The sequence below is a fragment of the Carassius auratus genome, chromosome 15 (genome assembly GCF_003368295.1).
Source record: "Carassius auratus strain Wakin chromosome 15, ASM336829v1, whole genome shotgun sequence".
NCBI lineage: Eukaryota > Metazoa > Chordata > Actinopteri > Cypriniformes > Cyprinidae > Carassius > Carassius auratus.
The window spans coordinates 19,967,921-19,993,907 of record NC_039257.1 but is presented as its reverse complement, the minus strand read 5'-3'; the positions used below and the strand labels follow the sequence as shown (position 1 = coordinate 19,993,907).

The 25,987-nt window shown below is 38.2% G+C and overlaps 1 protein-coding gene across 1 annotated transcript in view; it reads left to right on the top strand.

The window, feature by feature from the left end:
- Positions 1 to 25,779, top strand: part of arrb1 (arrestin, beta 1) — a 47,442-nt gene extending 21,663 nt beyond the window's left edge. Inside the window, exons 2-16 of the mRNA XM_026282829.1 lie at positions 14,146 to 14,176; positions 14,826 to 14,886; positions 15,245 to 15,289; positions 15,704 to 15,900; positions 16,023 to 16,082; positions 16,200 to 16,267; positions 16,622 to 16,757; positions 17,366 to 17,450; positions 17,537 to 17,609; positions 17,700 to 17,837; positions 17,922 to 18,005; positions 23,305 to 23,328; positions 23,756 to 23,826; positions 24,063 to 24,114; positions 25,205 to 25,779. Of these exons, the coding sequence (XP_026138614.1) occupies positions 14,146 to 14,176; positions 14,826 to 14,886; positions 15,245 to 15,289; positions 15,704 to 15,900; positions 16,023 to 16,082; positions 16,200 to 16,267; positions 16,622 to 16,757; positions 17,366 to 17,450; positions 17,537 to 17,609; positions 17,700 to 17,837; positions 17,922 to 18,005; positions 23,305 to 23,328; positions 23,756 to 23,826; positions 24,063 to 24,114; positions 25,205 to 25,316 (1,237 nt within the window). The 3' untranslated portion in view covers positions 25,317 to 25,779. The remainder of the gene's footprint in view (positions 1 to 14,145; positions 14,177 to 14,825; positions 14,887 to 15,244; positions 15,290 to 15,703; positions 15,901 to 16,022; positions 16,083 to 16,199; positions 16,268 to 16,621; positions 16,758 to 17,365; positions 17,451 to 17,536; positions 17,610 to 17,699; positions 17,838 to 17,921; positions 18,006 to 23,304; positions 23,329 to 23,755; positions 23,827 to 24,062; positions 24,115 to 25,204) is intronic.
- Positions 25,780 to 25,987: the final 208 nt, after the last annotated feature.

Here is a 25,987-nt window from a genome sequence, read left to right as displayed (position 1 = left end):
CCTTCACAAGCTAACCACATTTAGTAATACAGGATGTCAGTACACTAGATTATGTTGGGTAACAATACCTCAAAAAGAAAATATACACAAAAAAATAAATAAATACAATAAACCCCAAAAGAAATTACAAACTTTCTGCACCGCACACTACGTGCACAAAAACACACTCAAACTCGTTCCACACCACACTGGTGTATAAATCAAAATGAGTATCTTCCCCTCATAGTTACTCTATTAAGAGCTGTTGAAACTGACTTAGCTTGAAGTTCACAAAATAAACCATAAAGAAAATACAACGGATTAATTCTGGGCCAAAAAAAACAAAAACAAACAAAATCACAAATAAATAGAAAACCGATTACAATACCATAACCCTATAAAGAAACAAAAAAACACAAAGGTAGGGAAAAACAGTGGTCATTTACACTGGATGGATCAAATTCTATAAAGGAAAAACAATAAGGCAAAAACACATTCTTATTAAAACATACAAGTATTATCTCTAGACATAACATTAGGCCCGTACATCTATTACAAAATCAATCAATGTTAAACTATGCTAGCTATTCCAGAGTTACATGAATAAATAGATACCTTATTTCAGACACCACAGGAAGTACAACCGTCGTTAATATCCACTGCTCATCTCGTTCAGCAGCCAATATAAGGGCCTTTAAGGAAACTTCTCTAAAAAGTATTTATTTATTTTAATACATACAAAAAGGTATTTCACCGCTCATTTCGGACAATAAAACAACCTGCTTTTAAAAAAAAGGGCAAACACTCACGTGCAGTGTACTGCAATGGTAACCCAGTGTCCACCACTCATCCAGTCAAACCTTCTCAGCATTAAGGTATTTAGAACACACGTCTAAACAAACCAACTACATAAATACAATGAATTGATCAAACACCCCATGCCCAATTAAAACAACACTAAAACCCAAAATCACCGGCTCTTGGTCAACACGTCAAACCAATCACAAAACATCACAAGTGAGCATTAAAACACTATTCTTAAGACCATAACCTCTCTTAAATAAACCTACCAGAGCTTGTTCTTCCAGCGACCAACCATGCCAAACAATTCAAACACTGCAGCCATTCCAACCAACAGGAAGTGACATATTTAAAGGGAACTTACACCCTATACTGATACCCTCAGCAGCGCCCACTACTGACCTGGCTACATATGTAATGTGTGATCCACTGTTGCTGATCCAAATAACCATGCAGTGTGAGAAGAGCAGTGATGCGATGACTTTGAAAATAGTAAATTCAAGTCATCACGTTTATTTATATAGCGCTTTAAACAAAAAAGATTGTGTCAAAGCAACTGAACAACATTAATTAGGAAAACAGTTTCAATAATGCAAAATGACAGTTAAAGGAAGTTCATCATTGAATTCAGTGATGTCTAAATTCATCTCAGTTCAGTTTAAATAGTATCTGTGCAATCATTTGCAATCAAGTCAACGACATCACTGTAACTTAAGTAACCCCAACTAAGCAAGCCAGAGCCAACAGTGGCAAGGAACCAAAATTCCATCTGTGATAGAATGGAAAAAAAACTTGTGAGAAACCAGGCTCAGTCGAGGGGCCAGTTCTCCTCTGACCAGACGAAACCAGCAGTACAGTTCCAGGCTGCAGCAAAGTCAGATTGTGCAGAAGAATCATCTGTTTCCTGTGGTCTTGTTCTGGTGGTGGTCTGAGACAAGGTCTTTACAGGGGATCTGGCACTGATCCACCATCTGGACTGGATATGTACTGGATCCAGGTGACTGCAGTGACCCTCTGATCTGGATACACACTGGATCTTTTGGCTATGGTGACCTCAGAATAAGAGAGAAACAATCTAATATTAGCATAGATGCCATTCTTCTAACGATGTAGGAAGTACACTGGGTGTTATGGGAAGTGTTCCCGGTTCTGATTTATCGAATTAATGCAGCCTAAAAACCCTTTAACGGATTTGGATATTAGAAGTGTTTTATTATGTTATGTGTAAGGCAGGTTAAAGAGATGGGTCTTTAATCTAGATTTAAACTGCAAGAGTGTGTCTGCCTCCCGGAAAATTTTAAGTAGGATATACCAGAGTTTAGATGCTAAATAGGAAAATGATCTGCCGCCTGCAGTTGATTTTGATATTCTAGGTATTATCAAATTGCGTTTGATAATTGAAATTGAGTTTTGGGAACGCAGCAGACATTAAGGACTATAATATAACAAGAGCTCATTCAAATACTGATGTTCTAAACCATTCAGGGCTATATAAGTAATAAGCAATATTTTAAAATCTATACGATGTTTGATAGGGAGCCAGTGCAGTGTGGACAGGACCGGGCTAATATGGTCATACTTCCTGGTTCTAGTAAGAACTCTTGCTGCTGCATTTTGGACTAGCTGTAGTTTGTTTACTAAGCGTGCAGAACAACCACCCAATAAAGCATTACAATGATCTAACCTTGAAGTCATAAATGCATGGATTAACATTTCTGCATTTGACATTGAGAGCATAGGCCATAATTTAGATATATTTTTGAGATGGAAAAATGCAGTTTTACAAATGAAAGCTAACACCTTGTTCCACACACCTCTTTAATGTTATTTTTTGTGATCTCTGACTGGCGAAGTCGAACATCATTAGCACTGGCGTGAATAACAATATTGCTGTATTTACATTTGACATCTCGGGCTGGCAATACCACGACTAAGGTGACCTTGAGTGGCACCGAACCCCCAACTGCTCCCCGGGCACTGCAGATTAAATGGCTGCCCACTGCTCCGGGTGTGTGTTCACAGCTGTGTGTGTGCACTTTGGATGGATTAAGTGCAGAGCACAAATTCTGAGTGTGGGTCACCATACTTGGCTGTATGTCACTTCACTTTCACTTTTTATTTTCACGTTCCGTACAATAGAATCGCCAATAACTACAGCACTTTCATCAGGTTTCTCACTGGGTGCATTAGTACTGAGTGGGGAGAACCTGTTTAATGTTTTGATCTGAACGGAAGAGCGGTGTTTTGTCCTGCGTCTATGCTGTATCACAGTCACCCAGTTACCCTGCTGCAGAGGCACTGTTACCGGAACCGGACAATGTACAGGAATCCTTGAGCTAGATGCATCCAAAGCCGTATCTAGAGCCCTAACATTCTTTTACTGTCCTCAATTAAAGTTTGGATGAATGTCTCTAAGTATTTCCCTGCATTTATCACATGTGAATTCTTCATTGCCGACAGAGAGAGATAAACTACACATGTGGCAAGCAGTGCAAATAACAATAGCAGGAGAAGCCATTACTCACCGTGCTTGGTGAAAAATTCTTACCACAGTTGTTTGATGAACTTGTGAAAAACTGGAGTGAGAGAGTAGCGTGAGAGGGGTGAGAGGAGAAAAGAAAAAAGAAAAGAAAACAGTGATAGGCATGAATGGAAACGCTAATGACAAGCTAACGAATGCTAACACAATGCAGGTGCGCTGGACTTGCGGATTTAGGATAAACGCAAACGATCAAATTTATCAGATTAGATTGATAGATAATATCAGAAATATATTGGGAATCAAGTTACATTTTATCACTTTTAACAACAGTGATAGTAAGATAGTAAGCAGGAATAACACTGTCCAATTGTAAAGTGTGAGCTCAGAATTACCTTGAAGTGTCTAGTCTGTCTGAAGACCTTGATTAGCTGGTTCAGATGTGTTTAATAAAAGTTGGGTAAGTAAAAGTAAACTCTGCAGGATAGTGGCCCTCTAGGAACATGTTTGGATACCCTTGATATAGTTTATATAAATTTTCATCAAATGAACACCTTGTAAACTGGCAAATACTTCCCCCTCAAAAGTTTTTATTTTGTCAACCCAGTACTTTGTTTCTTAGGCTGAGTGATGAGCAAGATGGACAATGTTTAGTGAACGGGCTTAAATTACAGTATGCTCCTCATATAATGCTATTGTATGGCTTCAGAAAGCTTAAGTTAAAAGAGCTACTTTTATGATAAATTCAACATCATTTTTATCAATTTATAACATCCATCCCTGTTCACTCTCATGAGGAAAAAACTGGTAACACTCTCCATTTGTGTTCAACTAATGAAAGTCAGTTTTGAAACGATGACAAATGATGACAACTGGTTTAACTATTACCTTTGGAATAATTTTATAAACATAATAATTTTTATAAAAACAGCATATCATTTTTCAGAATGTGCTACCCTCACAAAAAAAAACACATTAACTAATTTAGTCTGAACAAGGTCTAAATAACTTATTTAACTAAACCGGTAGCCAGTCCTGCTGCTTTAGCTTAAGAGTACAGTAAAGATTGCATATACTCTTGCATGCACCATATTTAAAAATTCATACATACACTTTGAAATCACTTACTGTATGTTTCCTGGCTATTAAAACTTGGAGTGAGAAAGCACATTATGGGCTGAAAGCTTCCTGGTGCCTCTCAAGTTTAATTTCATGAAGCCTTTGTCTGTGACATGTTTATGTTAACACATAATCTAATGCTTTCAGGGAACGCCAGGTGACTATGTATGGCCAAATCAGCCATTGTAGAGCTTTGGTGGGTATGGAATTGAATACAGCTTTCTATAAATTAACATTTAGGTTACACATTGCTGATGTTTTAACATGAATAAGCTTAAAATAATATTAAGGTCATCACAAATCTGAGAACCTTTGCCATCACGGGAGAAGAGTCTAATCTGGATTTTTTGAGTGAGGCTAAATATAGGTCAGAGAAACTTGTGCCAGTATTTGTTTATTTAATCTGAAAAAAGATTGAATTCTTATGAGTTCATGAGGGGTGGTCTACTGTGCAGTGTTTCAGTGACCCAGAATATTGACATACTGTAAATCATTTTGTAATTGCCAGAATCTGCATTATGTCGTTGTAGGGAGCATCTTCAGAAGCTGTCACCATTGCCAGACCACCACATTTGGTGTGGTGTCATGTCACATTTCACCAACATTTACAGTACTATTAATATGAAATGTATAGTAATATTAATAAATGTTAAGTAATAAAACTTTAAAGATTCAATTAAAATGTTTTATTTTTTATTAATAATTATATATATATATATATATATATATATATATATATATATATATATATATAGTATTGTCTTCTTTCCAAGGCTGCATTTGTTTGATTAGAATTACTGTAAAATAGTATTATCATTACAATTTAAAATGATACAATAAAATACAATAAAGTATTTAGTGTTATATGATCCATCATTCTAATATTCTGATTTGATGCTCAAGAAAACAAAATTAGACTAATATTTTTTAATAATAAACTTAGTAATGCTTAATATATTTTATTGTATGTGGAAATTGTAATGCATTTTTAATACATAAAAGTATAAATGTCTTGTTTAACATATTTGAACCTGGTAAAGTCTTTTCCAGTGAGATTTTCAAAGATTTATCAGCTAACTTGAATGGGCGGAATGACAGACAGGCAGAGAGAATTCTATAAACTAGGGATATTTTATTCATGATATTCCAGAAATAAGGCTAAGAGCACCTTATATATTTAAAAGTTAATATTGTCCTTGGCTTCCTAAGACTAAAGGTCACCTTGTGTCAGTAGCAACAGTTTGTCAACTATAATTAAGCCATTTTTAGGCTGACTCACCCAAACACAGTGAATTTATGGCATTATGTAAACATTGTTCATTTAGCAATTCCACTTGGTGAAGAAATCACCAAAAAATAAATGATAAACTTCTCCTTTAATTAATTACATCTTGATTATTTTAAAAAAATCACTGTGGTTGGCTCTAAAATTCAGTCATACATTTTTTTGTTACTAAAAAACATTGTTTGTCTCTGTGGTAATTTTCATGTCAAGCACACATTTTCATAAACACATTATTACAGGACATGAATGCTGAGAACCAAATTTCCGCCCAGATGACTCACGGTTTTATGGCATGAGAGCGTTATGTGCTCAGCTAATATAATTAATTTTTAATTCCTTCCTGGCTCAATTTGTGGAAGCAGCCAGTACACATTAAAAAGAATCTCAAAAAATTAATAAATCATGTAAACATCATACATGTATAATTGATGTTCTAGAAGTACGGATATATTGATCATGTGACGATATCAACATTATAGCATTAAATATATTAAGTAATTAATGTGTCAAAATGACATATGGGTTATGAAATTGATATGAAATGCACTGTCAGGTGTATATAAACGTTCTCTGAACAAATATTATAATACGATACTCTTTATAATAAAGAAAATGTATATTTTTTTAAGTAATGGTACATTTTGGATAACTATCCTTTCCAATTTCTGGACTTAAACTCTCTACTTAGAGCCTAAGAAGCTGAATCAGGTGTTTTATTAGGTAGATAAAGAAGTCTGACAAAGTAAAGTGAACCCCTGTTAGATAAGCAAATTTCGGTAGCACTTTATTTTACAGTCCCGCACCTTCAAAGAATGGCCTAATTTAGAACTGTTTTCATATATAGTGGTGCACTGGATTATAAAGCGCATAGAATAGAAGATACTGCAGTCAAACGTTTGACTGGGTTTGCGTTATGCATCAACTTGATTGAGCTGTGGTGAAGGGAATGTCAACAAAACAGTCATATAAAGACACCTTGAGTGCCTTGATCCATATATAAGGCGCTCCGAATTATAAGGCGCACTGTCATTTTTTGAGAAAATTAAAGGCTTTTAAGTCCACCTTATAGCGCAGAAAATACGGTAATAATGTAGAATCTACCATTTTGTCCAACAAACAAATCAGACAGCAGGGTAGATTAACATTGGCAGACTTAAACTTGAAAAATGTTGTGTATTGACATCATTCCGTGGTTGAAATACCTTCTGATGCTCATTCATGTTTATTTCATGCTTTAAGTAAATATGAAAAGATGATAGTTTATGTGCCACTTGAACTGAGGCACTACAGTGATTAGGTAAACAATATTGATTGTTTGAATTTCTTACAAATTACCAAATTTGAAAGTTAAGACGCGAAGTAACCTGCTATGTCTTCTCTGTTGGCATGTTGTCAGATTCCTCTTTTCTCTGCGATGTGTTTTTCGCAGCGTGAGAACATGATGTGTGGGGCGTTAGAGCGGCATGGCTTGTCGGATGTTGCAACAGTAACTAAATAAGTCTTTGCGAAGGGTCAATAGGGAAGGAAAGACAATCGCAACTTCTCTTTTATAACATTTAGCGGTCCACCTGGAAACAGTGCCATTGTGATACTTAACTCCCTCATGGCAGAAGAACGTCATATTTACAACTGTGAGAATGAGTTTTTGTCAGGATTAGCTAAATGTCATCAGTATGAAGGTCTTGGCTATGCAACACTAGTTTCTTTCTTCTGTTGAACATAAAAGACATCAGTGGGACCAGAAACTTTTTGGTTACCCACATTCTTCAAAATATCCTTTATGTTCAGCAGAGGAAAGAAGCTTATACAGGTTTGGAACAACTTGAGGGTGACTTAATGATGACAGAATTTTACTTTCGTGTGTTAAAGCCATTGCAAGATTGGGAAACTGTGAACATTGTCTGTGAAATACCCATATTTTTTTTAAGCGACCAGGTTAGTCCTACAAATCAACGCCGACTCAACCACTGGTGTGATTTGAGGAAAGGGTATCTGTTCGTTCGATCAGTGGTTGATGGAGTGGTGCGTATTCGGGAGAGTTTTTGCTGTTTCATTCGGTGGCACAGAAATTACATACTGCTTTATTTTGATGCTGTCACCTTTAATTATTATAATTATTATTATATATTTATTTATTATTAATAAAGACCTTTTGTAAATGTTCAGACTATTATGATCAGTTTAGTTTAGAAAGAGGACAGAACAGAATGAAGAATCTCTAGTTATAATCACATTTAGTTTTATCTCACATCCTGCCCTTTCCTCTTCATGAATATTTTGTTACTGAAAAGCCTTGCATTTTCCCATTGATCATTTCCTCATTATTTCTGCCAGGAAATCTTGGTACAAAAAGGCTGAATATTTTTCACTGTAATTGCTGTAAATGATCTAAATCACTGTCTGTCATTATTGGGCTGTCAGTTCCTGAGCTAAGGGACTGTAATAAGAGGCTCCACTGTGTGAGCCATTTATTTAGCTGAAGATAATTTGACTCTGGAGATTCCAGCGAGGCCAGCTGAACGGTTGCTTCTCTTCCCAGGTGTTTGCATACGCACAGCATGTGCAGGAGCACTGTAGCTGCCAATCAGCTCTTTTCCAAAAGACATTGGGTAGTGAGGCATGACTTTTTGGCTCTTGACTAACATTCCCAGCTGGTGACTGAAGAGGAACACTTAGGTTTCAAGATGAATCTGCAGATTCAACTGACAGACTGGATTTCTGTTTGTCAGATTTTTCAAACCAAAAGGGCATTAGTTCCCTCAAACAAATAAACCAACAAATGAAAAAGTATCTATATGTGAAAAGATTGTCTATCAATCATTATAGCAACCAGCCTAATGTTAAAAAACTTTAGATTTTACTTGATAATTGTAAAGAGTTTTTATTAGTAACTCACAGAAGGCTAAAAACTATAGTGAATAATGTTTTTACAATAATTTAGCTATAAGCTGCTGCAGGTGCGAAATTGATATTAGTAGTAGTAATATGAATATTTAAGTACTGTAATGAGATTAATTACTTATGGTTATCATAGCAGACCCATATAAAGTTATACTTATTACACGGACTACAATTTCTTTCAATAACACTTTATTTGAAGGTCCAGTTCTCACTATTTACAAACCATTAACTATGACTTTTGCCTCAATAAACTCCTAATTTGCGTCTTATTAATAATTCTGTCATGACAATTCTTGGAGTGAATTGCATGGTAATGTACATGACAATGTTAAAGGGTTAGTTCACCCGAAAATGAAGATTAGGCTTTGTTTTACTCTCTCCTGAGTCATTCTAGGTGTATATGACTTTCATCTTTCAGACAAATCCAGTCGGAGTTGTATAAAAAAAAATTGTCTTTGATCTTTCAAGCTGTCTCATGGTTCTCAACTGGTGTTGCATTCCTCTAGTCCAAATGATGTCAAATAGAAAGTGCCCTTCCATGAATAAAAGTGTCTCACTTGGCTCCGGGGGGTGAACACAGACCTCCTGTAGTGAATTGATGCATTTTTTCTAAGAAAAATATCCATATTCAAAACGTAATAATCACTTTAATCTAGCTTGCACTCACTATTGTAAACTAAGCAGTTCCGGGGGTTATGACATATGAGGTCAGCGTTGCTCATCTGCTGCTCAGAAGTGACGCAGGTGGAAATGCAGTGAAGAGATCAATACAAAACAACGGTCAGTAATTAGAAGTACAAAACGAGGATCTGTAATGAAGAATGTTGTTGTTTTTTATAAAACTAACCAGCACATGCGCAACGCTGACTTCCATACGTCATGCTGCTTGAACTGATTAGTTAGACCATACATGTAGAATGTGCTTTATAAGTACTAATAAACAGCCAATATTTTAATACTAGTCATGCTAATAAGCAACTAGCATATATTTAAAATTAGGGCTGTCACTTTTAGTTAGAAAATTGATTGCACAATCGATCGGACCAACAAAAAAAAAGGTTCAAAAATGAAAATAGGGAATCGATTTTTTCACCAAATATGTATACTATTAATTTTAAAAGAATAAAAAAAAAAAAAAAAAAAAAAAAATAGGGTCCATTGTACTAAATTATTAATTAAAATGTAAGTACATAGTAGTTAAGGCCACTCACAAACAAGCAAAAAAAGAAAATAAAGAGTTCCGAAAGTGCAGTATGCGTTGCGAAAGCTAGACAGAAAATACCAGAAATTTTACGCTCCAATAAGACCATCTTATGCTGCGTTCACACCAAACGCGAATAGAGTGTCTGGCGCGAATGATTTCAATGTTAAGTCAATGTTAAGATGCGTTTACACGCGTCTGGAGGTTTCGGGGCGTGATAGACACGAATTCGCCTCATTCGCGCATCTAGTTACAGGAGATTCTGAGTTATGAAAAGGACCATTGCAAGCTGACAGTGACCGGCTTTTGTGGTGGAAAATTTGCAGTAATACCCCCACCTTGCGCAGCTGTAGCCTATCAGTGCGGTCGGAGCGCGTCTTCTCAACATCTGGACATATGAATAAAACGCTCGGCTCTGGAGCCTGAATGTTGATCGACTTGTTTTCCTGTCCAATAAATTTGTAATGGCCCTAGCCTTTTTGTGCATTTCATTATGCCTGCCTAGTGCCGCCTAGCCTAAGTGTCGGTTACGTTCAATAAAAAACACACATGGCCTGTTCTCAAGTCCATTTAAAGTTTCATTTTTTGAACAGTTGTTTGAAATGGATTGAATCTTTATTTAAAATAATCTTGGAGATTTTTGAATTGCATAAATAATAAATGCAGCCGGGCTGAAGCCTGCAGTGATGTTTTTCTTTTGTTATGGCAGCCGTCCTCTCTGCATATTTATTTTTTTCGAGAATGTGGCACTCCTGTTGCTGTTTGTTATTCTGCACGAAACTTCATGCCAATAAATAAGAAATATTGCCCTGTGCATTTCCAGTGCTCTCTTTACGTTCGTCCGTTATTTGACGTTGAAAATGGAAACGTCCTTTTCTTTTTGACATGGAAAATCGATTTTACAATTGAGTCAATGAACACTTATGTCTTAAAAATCTAAAATTATTTTTTTTCACAAATGTGACAGCCCTAAATATATATATATATATATATATATATATATATATATATATATATATATATATATATATATATATATATATGTATGTATGTATGTATGTATGTACAGTATGTATATTTTGAATGTTTTCTTTTTCAAATATAACATACAATGACTAAGTAATGCCCAAAATAAATAAATATTGTTTATTTAGTTTTCTTTGTATCCAAACTTGCAAATAGAAATACCCATTTTAATGCACTTGTACATTTGAGCATTCATAGGATGTGATTAATATACAAACATTTTTCCATGTTATGATATCATAGATGTTTACGGTATCTATGCTTTCGGAAAATATACCATAAGAATAAAGTGCTACATACTGTACTACTAACATTCTACATAGTGCTGTGGGAAAAGAGTATCGAGCTCTGAATGGCTTGGGTTCCCACCTAAACAGAAAAACATCACTGACAGTCACCGACTTACATTTATTCATTTATCAGATGCTGCTTTCTGGCTTACACATGAGGGGAAAAAACTACAATTTATCAGAAGTCACTATAAGAAAAATACAGAGATTGGCATAACTAGAAATATTATGTATAAGCCTAATCTTTTTAAAAAAATCTATGGCATTTTAAGATTTGATTAATTATTAAAGTAATGACCAGGTTTTCCAAGGGCTTTAAATATAAACAGTCTTGATTTGTTTAAATTTTCTTATTTTATATGACGTCACCGTTTAGGGTTAATTTTATGAGGCTAATATTGTGGTTTATAACAACTCTTTGTTTTGTGCAAAATATGTTGCACATCAATGCCATTTCAAGCACTTCAAATGTTATCTTCTAATGCTCAAGCCATAAAAATCCCACAAACTTGTGTTTTTAAAGACGCTAATGATTCACACTCACTGCTTTAATAGTAAGCTTTTTGCTTACTGCCAAGATTTCCATCACACTGTTATTGTACCAAAATGCTTCCTCTCAAAGTGTAATGCCCATTAATGAGGATGCTCCTCCTAATAAAGATGTAAAGTTAAGAGGATATGCTGGTGCCCAGCAGGAATTGTGGAGACACCACGGCTAATTTACAGCAGCATTAGGACTTAACAGAGAGGAAAGCTGGGTAATTTAATTGAAGCCCTTTAACTAGGACAAACATGCCTGTAGGCTATCACGAGATAAGGCAGTGAAAAGACAGAGAAGTGTAATGCTGAGAAGCTTTTGTGCTTCACCTGCCAAACGTTAGCACTGACTGCAAGGTCTTGTCTAAGCAAGAGTTGTTTGGCTAGCAAGAACTTTAAGAATTATATTAACACTCTGCTATTAAAGTCTTCTATATTCTACCTACAATCTATCAAGCTAAACTGAGTGCTTGATTAGACGTTCCATTTCCAGGGTCTCAGATTAAATGGGAGTAATATTTTTTTAAATGCTTCTATATTTGATCATACTGCCAAGATTTAAAGGATCAAATCACCCAGAAACTTGCATGCTGTGATCATTTAGTCCTTCATGTCATGAAAAACCATTAGACTGTCTTTCATCTTCAGAACACAAATGAGGATATTTTTTATGAAACGTTTCTGTCTCTCCAATGAAAGTTAATTCCTTTAAAACTTTGATGATTCAAAAAGTTCATAAAGACACATTAAAAGTAATCTGAATTGAATGTTTTAAGAAACACAAATTCTTTATATGATATAGAAGATTTACTTTACACTTTCATTCACACATAAAGATTCATCAATGCACAGACATAGAGCACATATAATATGGTAAATGGAAGCTCAAACTTGCTTGATGCAAGTGTTGTCATTTCAAGATTAATAATAATCATATTTTAACAAAATTGGATTGAAAATGCAAATTAACTTTACATTTTTTGGGATTTTATTTACATCTCATTTAATTGAGTTAATTTAGCATTGTAGCATACTATTGTTTGAAATGTTTATCAGTTGAAAAAGAGTATACATGTGTAGGTAGTATTGCAGTGTACTCTGCAGTGTGCTAATGTAGCCGTTCATTCTGTTATTATAATAACCCAGATTCTTTTCATTAATTAACATTCAAAACTCAGCTTTTATCAATTAAAATCATATATTTAAAATAATAATAAAAGATTAAGTTAAAGTTAAGTTAAAACTCTCCCATCTTGCTGCGAAACTGAGTTCACGCATATAGAATGTGTGCGTTCGGTGTGCGATACCTTGAGTTGTCCTACATGTGGCGCGATGCAACGTGGCGCTTCTCGTCCGGTGTGCGACCGCCTTTAGTCTTTGTCCATAAAGAAAAAAAAATAACATTTTGTTTTGTTTAACCCACTAACAAACCCATTTTTGTTTTGCTTAGGCCATATACAAACAGATAAAACACCCCAGCATGCCTGTTAAAAATTTATGCCATGATTTACGACTTCATTTATTGTTGTTTTGCTGTAGGGTGCTGTCTATGAAAGGAATGGCTGAACTGTGGATGAGGAGCTAAGAGATGTGTTATTATTTCAGTATCACTGAGGCAGCCAATCCTTCTACAGATATAGAGAAAAAAGAACATATTGGGATATTAAAAAGTCTAAGAAAAGCAGACAAACTGCTAGATTTCTTAGTAAATATTGCAGATAATTGGTCTATTTGTGGCTGTATTTGAACATGAATATAAACAATGAATCAGTTTTGCTATATTATGCTTTAAGTATACTGAATCTATGTGGATAAAGTTGTATATATACTGTATTAACATATCCAACTTTATATACAGAGCTGGAGATAAAATAGTAAGGTACAGTATGTATATGGGTAAAGTTGGATATACTTCTAGTAGTTGTTGGAGTTATTACTTTATATGGTATTGAGGATTATGAAACCTGTAAGGGTTTATTCAAATGAATAACAGTTTGGTGCAGTAACAGGCCTTTTATTCGGTGATGTGTCTTGTTGTCATGGTTAAATGACAAGGTTAAAAGTTTGATCATATCACATACCCCAGTCGACTGAAAGTCATGACATTACATAACACATTGTACATGGTTTATAAAATCTTTAGTTCACTAATGTGCAAGAATCGGGCAACTGTAGCAAGGGATGAAAAACTCCAGGTAATGTTAGATAATTGATAGAGAAAAAAACATTGGGAGAAAACCAGTCAACATAACATGGGCAAGTTTGGCCGATTTGCTGATATAATGACTCAAATACTATAACATTTCTGCATGATATTTAAATAAACCACACAGAAAACAGAAATGAGTGCATCCAGATTGCTTGTTTTAATGGCTTTGCACCAGCCAAGCAACTGCCATTGGTTTGTCACCACAGACTAGTAGCATGTTTTTTTAGGACACCACCAACTTATATCTCCTTTAAATCGCTTCATCTCAGCAGATTTAGTGTGTATGATCACACTAAATTGACTCTTCTGTTTCCACAGGGTTTTTAAGAAGGCTAGTCCAAATGGAAAGGTAATATTACATAACTTTTGTCCCTCCTTCATTTCTAACTGCAATGTTTCTGTCAGTTGTTTTGATTCTGATTCTGCTAAGGTTTTCTGTCAGTGAGTGCAGCACAGCCTGTTATGAAATGGTTATGACTGAATAACCACAAATATTGAGCAACAAAGTACCTCTTGTTCCAAAATTTGATTTGATGCTTGCGACATGGTTAGCCAGATGGATGGGTCCCAGCTCGTAATGGTTGTGCGGTTAGCATTTAGCCACGAGACTATATGTATCATTAGCCAGGAGATGTGCTGTGCGCCGCAACACTCCTTGAGCAGGAAGCGGGCGTGGGGCGAATATGAAAGAGGGGCATGTGACTCAGCACCCAGCTTTCTGCGAAGTTGGGACAGGATCGGAAACAAAACAACCATTACAGAATCATATATTTGATTGAGACATCTCAGTAATGGTCTTTGATAGAAAATCCACTAACAAGACAATTTAGTGCTCATAACTTCATAGGCTTTAATTGTGCAGGGGTTAATGAAAGATAAATATAAAAATGCATAGGCAAAATGGCACAAATGAACATTTTAGATCAGTCCCAACTGTTCTGTCTTTGACTTGTTTTATATGTTGTGCTAATACTGTTGTTTCATGATTGCCTTTTTAGTTAACTGTATACCTTGGTAAGAGGGATTTCGTCGACCATGTGGATCTTGTGGAACCTGTCGGTAGGAAATAAGATACATAATCTTAACTTATAGTTTCACTTTTATGTAGTGATCATGTTTCATTGTAATAATATTGTAATTAACATGTCATAAATATGTATGTGTACTTTGTAATAACATAATGAATCTGCTTGCAAATACAGTTGATTGAGATGACTAATTTACTAATGTACGTTACGTTATTCAAACCTAAATTATTCATCAAAGAAAAAACTTTATCAATTCATATTTTAAACTGAGTATAATATTTTGGATTAAACATTAAAGTAATAATATAACAATAATTTCACAGCTAAGCATGTAGCATGTAAGCACTTGATATTTTAGCTACTGTATAATGTATTTTCTGTTCTTGCAGATGGTGTGGTTTTAATTGATCCAGAGTACTTAAAAGAGAGAAAAGGTGAGATTTTTATTTTCTGAAAGCGTCACAGTATAGCAATAACCAAACTGAGACTTTGCTGAAGTTCTCTGCCTCAAAGATTTTTCTCCTCATTTTCACATGATCCTTATAAAATTACAGAAGAGATCTCTGCATTACAAACTGTGCTTAGATTTGGAAGATACCAGCAATCATAAATCAGAGATCTCAGTATGAACTCAAACCTCACTCATTACATCTGTCTCCGAGTCTAATATCCAAGCTGTGCTTTGTACATGAATTATATAGCTCTGTACAATTAATGTCAATAATTTTCCCATTTGTTGAAGATTTCTTTCATTAGGAACAAGAAGTACAGAGTACAAAGTTGACTGTAAAGATTGTAAATCCATTTACGATACAGTTACAGAGAAGTTTGTTTTTATTCTTCCTCAGTTTTTGTGACTTTGACGTGTGCTTTCCGCTATGGACGGGAGGACTTGGACGTTCTTGGCTTGACGTTTCGCAAAGACCTCTTTGTGGCCAACATCCAGGCATTTCCTCCTGTGCCTGAAGAGAAAAAGAGCTTGACACGTCTACAAGAGCGACTGATAAAGAAACTTGGAGAACATGCTTACCCCTTCACCTTTGAGGTGAAACTTCTTATTTTCTTGACATGATGCCAAGTATGTGATATTGGATTCAGTTTGGCCCCTTTGTCATATTTGTGCTACGATTTCATTCTCAACATTAAATGTCAAACATTTTCTCACAGATCCCTCCGAACTTACCCTGCTCTGTCACGTTACAACCAGGGCCAGAAGATACAGGAAAGGTACATTTTCCTTCAATAATGTTTCATGATGTTGGGTTTGATAGATAAGTAAAAGGGCTTTGCAGAATTCTCAGTTTCACACTCTAGAGTAAGATTCTCTTATTCCTATCCGCAAAGGCCTGCGGGGTTGACTTTGAAGTGAAAGCCTTCTGTGCAGAAAACGTTGAAGAAAAAATCCACAAAAGGTACAGCCTTTCACAATGGCACCCAACTGAATAACTGACACAAGGCAACACATAAAACACATCCTTCTTTCAAACATTTGTCAGAATATGTTTTTGCAAAATATGGGAGACAAACGAGACAAAATGATTTTCAATTTAATGCAAATGAAAAAGTGTCTAATTATGATAGATAATTTCATTTACGTTGGGGTTTTTGTTATAAGGACCCACAACAAACACAAAACAACATGCTCGATAACCACTCACGCTAGCTGCACGTCCCACTGTCCTGGCCACCACTCACAACATAGATGTTGTTAGTCAATAAATGTCACACATTATGATATGTATGCTCCATTTACTGCCATTTTACAGGAATTCAGTGCGTCTTGTCATCAGAAAAGTGCAGTATGCTCCAGAGAAGCCGGGCCCACAGCCAATGGCTGAAACCACAAGGCAGTTTCTCATGTCAGATAAACCTTTACACCTGGAGGCCTCACTTGACAAAGAGGTAGGCTTTTCTGGGTACTCAATATCTGATTATTGAAAAAAAAAAAGAACATTGCAAATGGAAGTCTGCTAATTAGTAATCCAAGTTAATCCAATGACAACGGGTACATCTAGTGATGGAATCAGAGTATTACAACTGAAATCCTGCAGGCACAATGTTACTTGTAGTAGTAGTATTTAATAATAATAAGAAGAAGAAGAAGAATCAGCATAAATCTGTCCATTGTAAAAAAAAAAATAGACTGAAAGAAATGGAAAGAAATCAATTTATTGATGAGAAATATATTAACCCTGTTGTTGTGTATTCAAAACATTTAGTTTATTAGTACAATAACAGAAGTCTTGCCTGTTTCAAATATACATCACATTAAATTATTTTAAAATGGTATAATTCAAATGGATGGAAATGTCATATTCAAATACATGCATCTTAAATATTTAGCCCGAATGTAGATATAATATAATTATATATTTTTATACTTATATAGTTTCTTCTTCTTTTTTTTTTAATACAAACACATACTGTACATAGTACAGATATATATTTTTCCTAAGCTCCCATTTACTCTTGTTGTTTGCATGACTTTCTTTGTGCTTGATGTCTTTCAGATTTACTATCATGGTGAACCAATCAGTGTCAACGTCCATGTCACAAACAACACAAACAAGACAGTAAAAAAAATGAAGATTTCAGGTTATTCAATTGTTCACAGTGGACAGACTTTGTATTAACACTATTGTATAGTTAAGAAACAATAACACGTATTTGTATTATTGTAGTGCGTCAATATGCTGATATCTGCCTCTTCAACACTGCCCAGTACAAGTGTCCCGTGGCCACAGAGGAAACAGAGTAAGTCCTCTGCAAACTAGACACACAGCTACCGTATGAATACTCAAATTGACATCTGAATGATTTCTCTCTGCTTTGTTCCTGTTCTAGTGATATTGTGGCCCCCAGTGCTACATTTTGTAAAGTATACACTCTCACGCCTTTCCTTGTGAATAACCGAGAGAAACGCGGCTTGGCTCTGGATGGCAAACTCAAACATGAAGACACAAATTTAGCCTCCAGTACACTGTAAGTACAGTCTCTCATTTGAAAGTGGATTGCGTTTCTTGTAAGGTTTGCAGATTCATCTTTCCATGGCATTATTTCTCAAAGGTTAAGAGAGGGAGCTAATAAGGAAATTCTGGGCATCATTGTTTCTTATAAGGTGAAAGTGAAACTTGTGGTGTCTCGTGGAGGGTAAGTGTGCATTTTGGTTATCCTGTGTGGTGTGTGATGCTGGAATAAACTTTACAATAAGATTAAATAACCTTCCTACTTCTGATAGCACATAAGAATTTACTACACTTTCTCACTCCCATCTTTTCACATACTGATGCCTGGTCAGTACCCCTTGGCACCACTTTTTAATGAATGCTCCATTGCTTTCTGTTGTTTGCCTTATGCATCAGTTCAAGATGCATTTAATTCTTAGCATGCATTTGTAAAAATACAAATTATTTTATTTACTTCTCTTTCACAGATATTTTGAGCACCTAATCCCACCCTACCATAAACCTACCTACTTTTCAACAATTATAATATAGCAATTAACAGACAAATTATAGTACAGTCACAAGTATCTGTATCAATAATATGAAATCTACAGTACCAAGAGCAGCCTGCTTTAAGACATGCTTTTTTGGCCATTAAAGGGGTGATATGATGCGATTTCAGTTTTTCCTTTGTCTTTGGAGTGTTTCAAGCTCTTGGTGCATACAGAAGGACTGTAAAGTTATAAAGACTAAAGTCTCAAACCCAAAAAGATATTCTTAATCAAAGTTAAGACTACCACCCACCCTAAAACGGCTCATTCAAACACGCCCCTCTCTACCCAACTAGGTGGAACATTTTAAGTGTTTGCTATTGAATGTTCAAATGTGAGTTTTGTGCGTCACTTCTGTGTGTGTGTGTGTGTTGTGAGGATGGGTTTGGGACGAACTCAGATGCAGACAGGATGTACTGAACACAAGATTTATTATACAAAAAGGGGAAAAACAAAACCCACGAGGGGGAAAACAAGGGCTAGGGTGAACACTAAAAGAATTCTACAAAACACAATAAACAAGGTAAACAAAGACTCTGAACACTAAATACTAACAAACACTCACTGCAAGACAAAGACTTCTTCGAGGGGTTTCTAGGACAAGGTATCTCAGGAGAATGACATGTAGGAACACATAAGTAGAACAATGAACCGACGAAAGACAGAGCACACTAGGAGATCTAAATAGGGGAACAATTAAGACACGACAGGTGGCACAGATACGGCAATCACAACAAGACTAGGATAACAAGGGGGGCGGGGCAAGGGAATGAGACAACACAAGCACATGGCCCAAAGACAAGGCCATGTGCTTGTACACAAAACACGGGTCTGTCATGATCCTGCCTCAAGACTAGAGAAAAGTCGGGACATGAAGGCAGAATCATGACAGAACCCCTCCCTTAAGGAGCGGCTTCCAGACGCTCCCCAAGGGAACATCAAACGCGGGACAAGACTGACTGGGACAGAGACAAAAACCAACAAGACATGACAAATAATAACAAAGGCAAACATGAATAGACAATGACGGGGTTAGGGTGACAAATCAAAAAAAACAAACAGGGAAGGGGAGGGGGCGGGACCACAAAGTTCATGGGGGACAGACCAGGGTGGGTGGGTGGGGTAGGAATCTTAGGAGGACAGGACGAAGGCTGACGACGGGGGGTACGGGCAGGTCTGGGTGGTGAGGGACGGGGAGGGGTCTCGGGACAACTGACAGGGGACATGACAGGAGCAGACACGGGACGCGGGGGGACAACATCTACTGGACACGGGGGGACAACATTTACTGGACACGGGGGACAACATCTACTGGACACGGGGGGACAACATCTACTGGACACGGGGGGACAACATCTACTGGACACGGGGGGACAACATCTACTGGACACGGGGGGACAACATCTACTGGACACGGGGGGACAACATCTACTGGACACGGGGGGACAACATCTACTGGACACGGGGGGACAACATTTACTGGACACGGGGACAACTGGACACGGGGGACAACATCTACTGGACACGGGGGGACAACATCTACTGGACACGGGGGGACAACATCTACTGGACACGGGGGACAACATCTACTGGACACGGGGGGACAACATCTACTGGACACGGGGGGACAACATCTACTGGACACGGGGGGACAACATCTACTGGACACGGGGGGACAACATCTACTGGACACGGGGGGACAACATCTACTGGACACGGGGGGACAACATCTACTGGACACGGGGGGACAACATCTACTGGACACGGGGGGACAACATCTACTGGACACGGGGGGACAACATCTACTGGACACGGGGGGACAACATCTACTGGACACGGGGGGACAACATCTACTGGACACGGGGGGACAACATCTACTGGACACGGGGGGACAACATCTACTGGACACGGGGGGACAACATCTACTGGACACGGGGGGACAACATTTACTGGACACGGGGGGACAACATCTACTGGACACGGGGGGACAACATCTACTGGACACGGGGGGACAACATTTACTGGACACGGGGGGACAACATCTACTGGACACGGGGGGACAACATCTACGGGACACGGGGGGACAACATCTACGGGACACGGGGGGACAACATCTACGGGACACGGGGGGACAACATCTACGGGACACGGGGAGGCAACGACAGGACACTCGGGATTTCTGGGGACAGGGTCCGGGGACGAGACAGGACTGACGGGGACTTCTAAAATCTGAACAAGACGGGACAAATAATCAGAAAAAGACTTTACAGCTATTACAATGGGCATCTCCTTGCGAGATGAGACCGATTGTAGTAAAGCCTTGGCTGCAGAGTCGGCCGCGGCTCTCTCCTCCGCCCTCGTGACTGCTGACTTAGTGACAGTTCTCATCCTTGCCGGCCCGGGCACGCCAGCGCTCACCGCTGCTGGCTCGGGCACAGTCACCGCTGCTGGCTCGGGCACGCTCTCCGCTGCTGGCTCGGGCACGCTCTCCGCTGCTGGCACGAGCACGCCAGCGCTCACCGCTGCTGGCACGGGCACGCCAGCGCTCACCGCTGCTGGCACGGGCACGCCAGCGCTCACCGCTGCTGGCTCGGGCACGCTCACCGCTGCTGGCTCGGGCACGCTCACCGCTGCTGGCTCGGGCACGCTCACCGCTGCTGGCTCGGGCACGCTCACCGCTGCTGGCTCGGGCACGCTCACCGCTGCTGGCTCGGGCACGCCAGCTCTCTCCGCTGCTGGCTCGGGCACGCCAGCTCTCTCCGCTGCTGGCTCGGGCACGCCAGCTCTCTCCGCTGCTGGCTCGGGCACGCCAGCTCTCTCCGCTGCTGGCTCGGGCACGCCAGCTCTCTCCGCTGCTGGCTCGGGCACGCCAGCTCTCTCCGCTGCTGGCTCGGGCACGCCAGCTCTCTCCGCTGCTGGCTCGGGCACGCCAGCTCTCTCCGCTGCTGGCTCGGGCACGCCAGCTCTCTCCGCTGCTGGCTCGGGCACGCCAGCTCTCTCCGCTGCTGGCTCGGGCACGCCAGCTCTCTCCGCTGCTGGCTCGGGCACACCAGCTCTCTCCGCTGCTGGCACGGGAGGAGACAGGGTCACAGGACCGGCAGGCCCCTTCTTCCTCCTCTTCCTCCTCGGGCGCGGAGCAGAGGCTACAGCTGGGTCAGAGGCGGGTTGGGGGAGTTTGGTCTCGGGCAGGGCAGCCTCGGACGCCGAAGACTCTGAAGCTGACTCCCATGAAAGCCGTCTCCCTCGCTTGTTGGGGAGACTTAAGGTAGTGGGAGGTACCTCAGGATCTTGGGGGGGACGTAACTGATCCCCCAGGGTTGCCACGGCCAGGACACGACCCTCCGGGATCGCCGGCAGCTGGGTAGGTGGGGACCTCTGGGGGGTACCCTGCGGCGCCTCCTGGGAGAACTTCTCCCACAGCCGGGCATAATTGTAGAGAACCCACTCGTTCTCAGGCGAGTATGGCAGGGCAACCCTTTTCTTCTCGGCGGGGGACGACATCCAACACTGTTGGCGGAACTCCAATTGGGATTGAGGAGTGGGGGACATCCTGTCTGCTGAGTTCCTATTTGGTCGGTTCATTCTGTTGTGAGGATGGGTTTGGGACGAACTCAGATGCAGACAGGATGTACTGAACACAAGATTTATTATACAAAAAGGGGAAAAACAAAACCCACGAGGGGGAAAACAAGGGCTAGGGTGAACACTAAAAGAATTCTACAAAACACAATAAACAAGGTAAACAAAGACTCTGAACACTAAATACTAACAAACACTCACTGCAAGACAAAGACTTCTTCGAGGGGTTTCTAGGACAAGGTATCTCAGGAGAATGACATGTAGGAACACATAAGTAGAACAATGAACCGACGAAAGACAGAGCACACTAGGAGATCTAAATAGGGGAACAATTAAGACACGACAGGTGGCACAGATACGGCAATCACAACAAGACTAGGATAACAAGGGGGGCGGGGCAAGGGAATGAGACAACACAAGCACATGGCCCAAAGACAAGGCCATGTGCTTGTACACAAAACACGGGTCTGTCATGATCCTGCCTCAAGACTAGAGAAAAGTCGGGACATGAAGGCAGAATCATGACAGTGTGCGCTTGTGTGTGTGTGTGAGACAACATATGACCCCTTTAAATAATGGTGCAAATGGCAGTAATTTGACAAGCAATATAATGTAAATAAAATTGCTGTGGCAGTTTTAATTGAAAATCATACCCCTACAATTATAAGCCAATATGCAATTTCATCATAATGACAGAAGTCTCATGTCCTCTGCATCCTCATATTGACAACAAAAGTTCACCCTGCACATTGAAAAAATGGCACCCAAAGGTCCTGACCAAGTGTCAATATGTGATGAGTTGGAAGTGAGAATGTGTTGGCATTTGTCATACAGACATGAAATCTCAAATTATCAACTTGTTGAAGAGAGTTGTGGTATCACTTTTCTTAGAAATTTAACTATGTGTATGGTGGACTATACATTTATATCATAACAACATGCTAGGAATATCCACAACTTCTTGACTTTATAGCGGTTTGTTTAACAAGGACAAGGACCATTCACAAATCCCTTAAAACAAAAATCTAGTTATCATTAGACTGCACTGTTAGACTGCGTTAACCAAAAACCTGCAAAAATGTATTAAAAATTCAGTTGTTTTCTTAAAAGAAAAGATTCTAGGTTTATCTTTGTTTTCATTGTAATGAAAGAGTTTTACTAAACACACATATTTGAGTGTTTCAACAGTTTCAAGTTGTTCACTTCCCATGTACAATGACATAAAGTTTTTTTTTTTTTTGATAAAGATAGAGAGATAGGTGGCTAGATGGATAGATTTATTCATTCCAAGGATACACTAAAATCACTGCTAAATCAGTACAGAATGCTTATTATTGTAATTTTCAGTAAGATCATGTTTATTTATTTTTTCAGGCTGCTTGGAGATCTTGCCTCAAGGTACTGTGATCTTTACATTTATTCTTACCAGAAATTCTTCTTCTGTTTAATGTGTGCAGTTGTTTGACACACTCCCCTTGAACCTGGATTAAAGCTGCTCCATAGTGAATTTCATTGACTAGGACTGACCATATACTGAAGAGTCTGTCTTCCACACTTGACTCCAGCCAATTGTGCACATTAGAGATTACTATAAGTAGCCAAGCCTTTGGCTGGAAACACAGACAGACTCAGACACTTGAGAAGATGCCATCAATTACTGGACCATTTGTGCTGATGCTTTTATGCCAGTGGTTCCAGCACTCTGTTAGCACCTCATGAGTGGTGGAACTGAGGTTTGGGCCCAGCGTATCCTAAATAGGTCAGGACTTACTTGGTTATCATGCCTCTTGGATGCCTTACTCCCATGATTTGTTTCCCTCTCCAGTGATGTTGCCGTTGAGCTACCCTTTACATTAATGCATCCCAAACCACTGGAGGAATCAATCTACAGAGATGGTATTTTACACATTTTTATCGGCTTTCATATTTCTCGTAAAAGTAGGGTTTATTTTTACCATGATATCAGTGACAGCACCTAAAACACATACTTTCCCTTATACAGGGAATATAAAATTTATAATAAAATATGTTTTAAATGAAGTAAATACTTATTATATATATATAATATATATAAAATGCCCATTACCTACAGAGTGCCAATCAGTATTCTCTCTACAACCTTCTTGTTTTAGCTCCAGAAAATGATGCCCCCATTGACACAAACCTTATTGAATTTGACACAAAGTAAGTGAAAGTCTTTTGTATGGTGTAATCGGACTTTAACCTACTAAACTGTTCTGAGTCTTGTGGTTATACACAGTTATATGTAATACTTCTGTGTTTGTTTGTTTATTCAATAATTCAGTCATTTATGTATACTACCTGTCATAAGTTTGGAATTATGATTTTTTTTCTTTGCTTTCATAAGAAGTAAAAAGTAAAACAGTAATATTATAAAATATTTTTAGTTTAAAATAGCTGTTTCTGATTGATTTCTGTATAGTGTAATTTATACATGTGATGCAAAGCAGAATTTTCTGCTCCATTACTCTTGTTTAGTGTCACATGATCTTTCAGAATTTTTTTTGCAAGTATATTACAATGGATTTCAGCATTGATAAGGATAAGAAATGTTTCTTGGGCACCGAATCAGCATTAGAATGATTTCTGAAGGATCATGTCACATTGAAGACTGGAATAATAATGCTGAAAATTCAATTTGTGGTGAAACCTAATCTAACTGAAGGAGAGGAATCGCAAGAAACCTGAATCTGGTTCAGATTCTACCCCACTAAGTGACTCTTGTTCTTTACAAAAAAAAAATATTGATTTTTCCTAGTGCTGGGCAATGATTAATTGCGATTAATTGCATCCAAAATAAAAGTTTATGTGTACATAATATATGTGTGTGAACCGTGTATATGTAATTCTGAATATATAAATATACACACATACATGTAAATGTTTAAGAAAAATGTTGTTTATACATTATATTTATATCAAAGAAATTATATGAATATAAATATATACATGTAATTATTAAAAAAATATATACTGTATGTATCTTTTAGATATACATAATATACACATTATACACACATTATATATGTAAAAATTGATAGCCTGAATGCACTGAATAAAAGCGTCTGCTAAATGCATAAATTTAATTTATATATATAATATATATACAGTATGTAAGAATTGCTCAGTGCTCATCTGTCTGTACTTTGTCAACTTCTTGTTTATATATATATATATATATATATATATATATAAATAACAGCTTTTAATGCACAACACTGCAATTGATGTTTCTCAAATTGTTTGTCCCTAGTGATGATGACATCATCTTCGAAGACTTTGCCCGACAACGACTGACCGGGGCAAATGACGACAAAGACGAAGATGAGGAGGGTGCTGATTCGCCCAAACTGAATGACAGATAGATTGCAGATAAGAGTTTCCTGTGTTGTGACGATACATGAGACCCTTTTGAGATAACCAGGAGAAATGGGACACCCTTTAACACACTCACAGTGGTGCAGTTGTTGTGTTCTTGTTCACATTTGTCTCTTCCATCCTGCAAGGGTGTACAGTAAAAACTTAAGTGTAGAAAATGTGACGTTGTCGTCAAAGCGATTAGAAGGTGAGGCTTTAGTTGATAGGCTGGCCACTGAGTGCCTCGGGTATTTGAAGGTCTTTTAGGGTTGTGGCAATGGCTTCACATCTTAGCTAAATCAAACGTCAGTGGTAGCATGCCTTTGTTGTTGCTAGGTTTTATAGGTTTTTCCTGGGCCGTGATTTAGTTTTGAACCATATTTAATGTAAGGAATTTCTTGTTTCAATTACTGTTAATGGAACTGTATTCAGTATTAAATTTTTTTAATTTTCAATTTTTTTTTTATAAAAGCTGCCAAATTGAATCAACTTTATGTCTAATGTCTCAAATGAGAGCTTTTGAATCAGTCGTGCAGGGTGAAAGTTTTTATTTTTATTTTCAATTTTTCAATAAAAAAATTATATCTAAAAGCTATCTTACCTAATAAAAGTTATGGATACTCTACTGATAAAAAGACTACATGACACAATGCAACAACTATTTGTGAACATATTATTT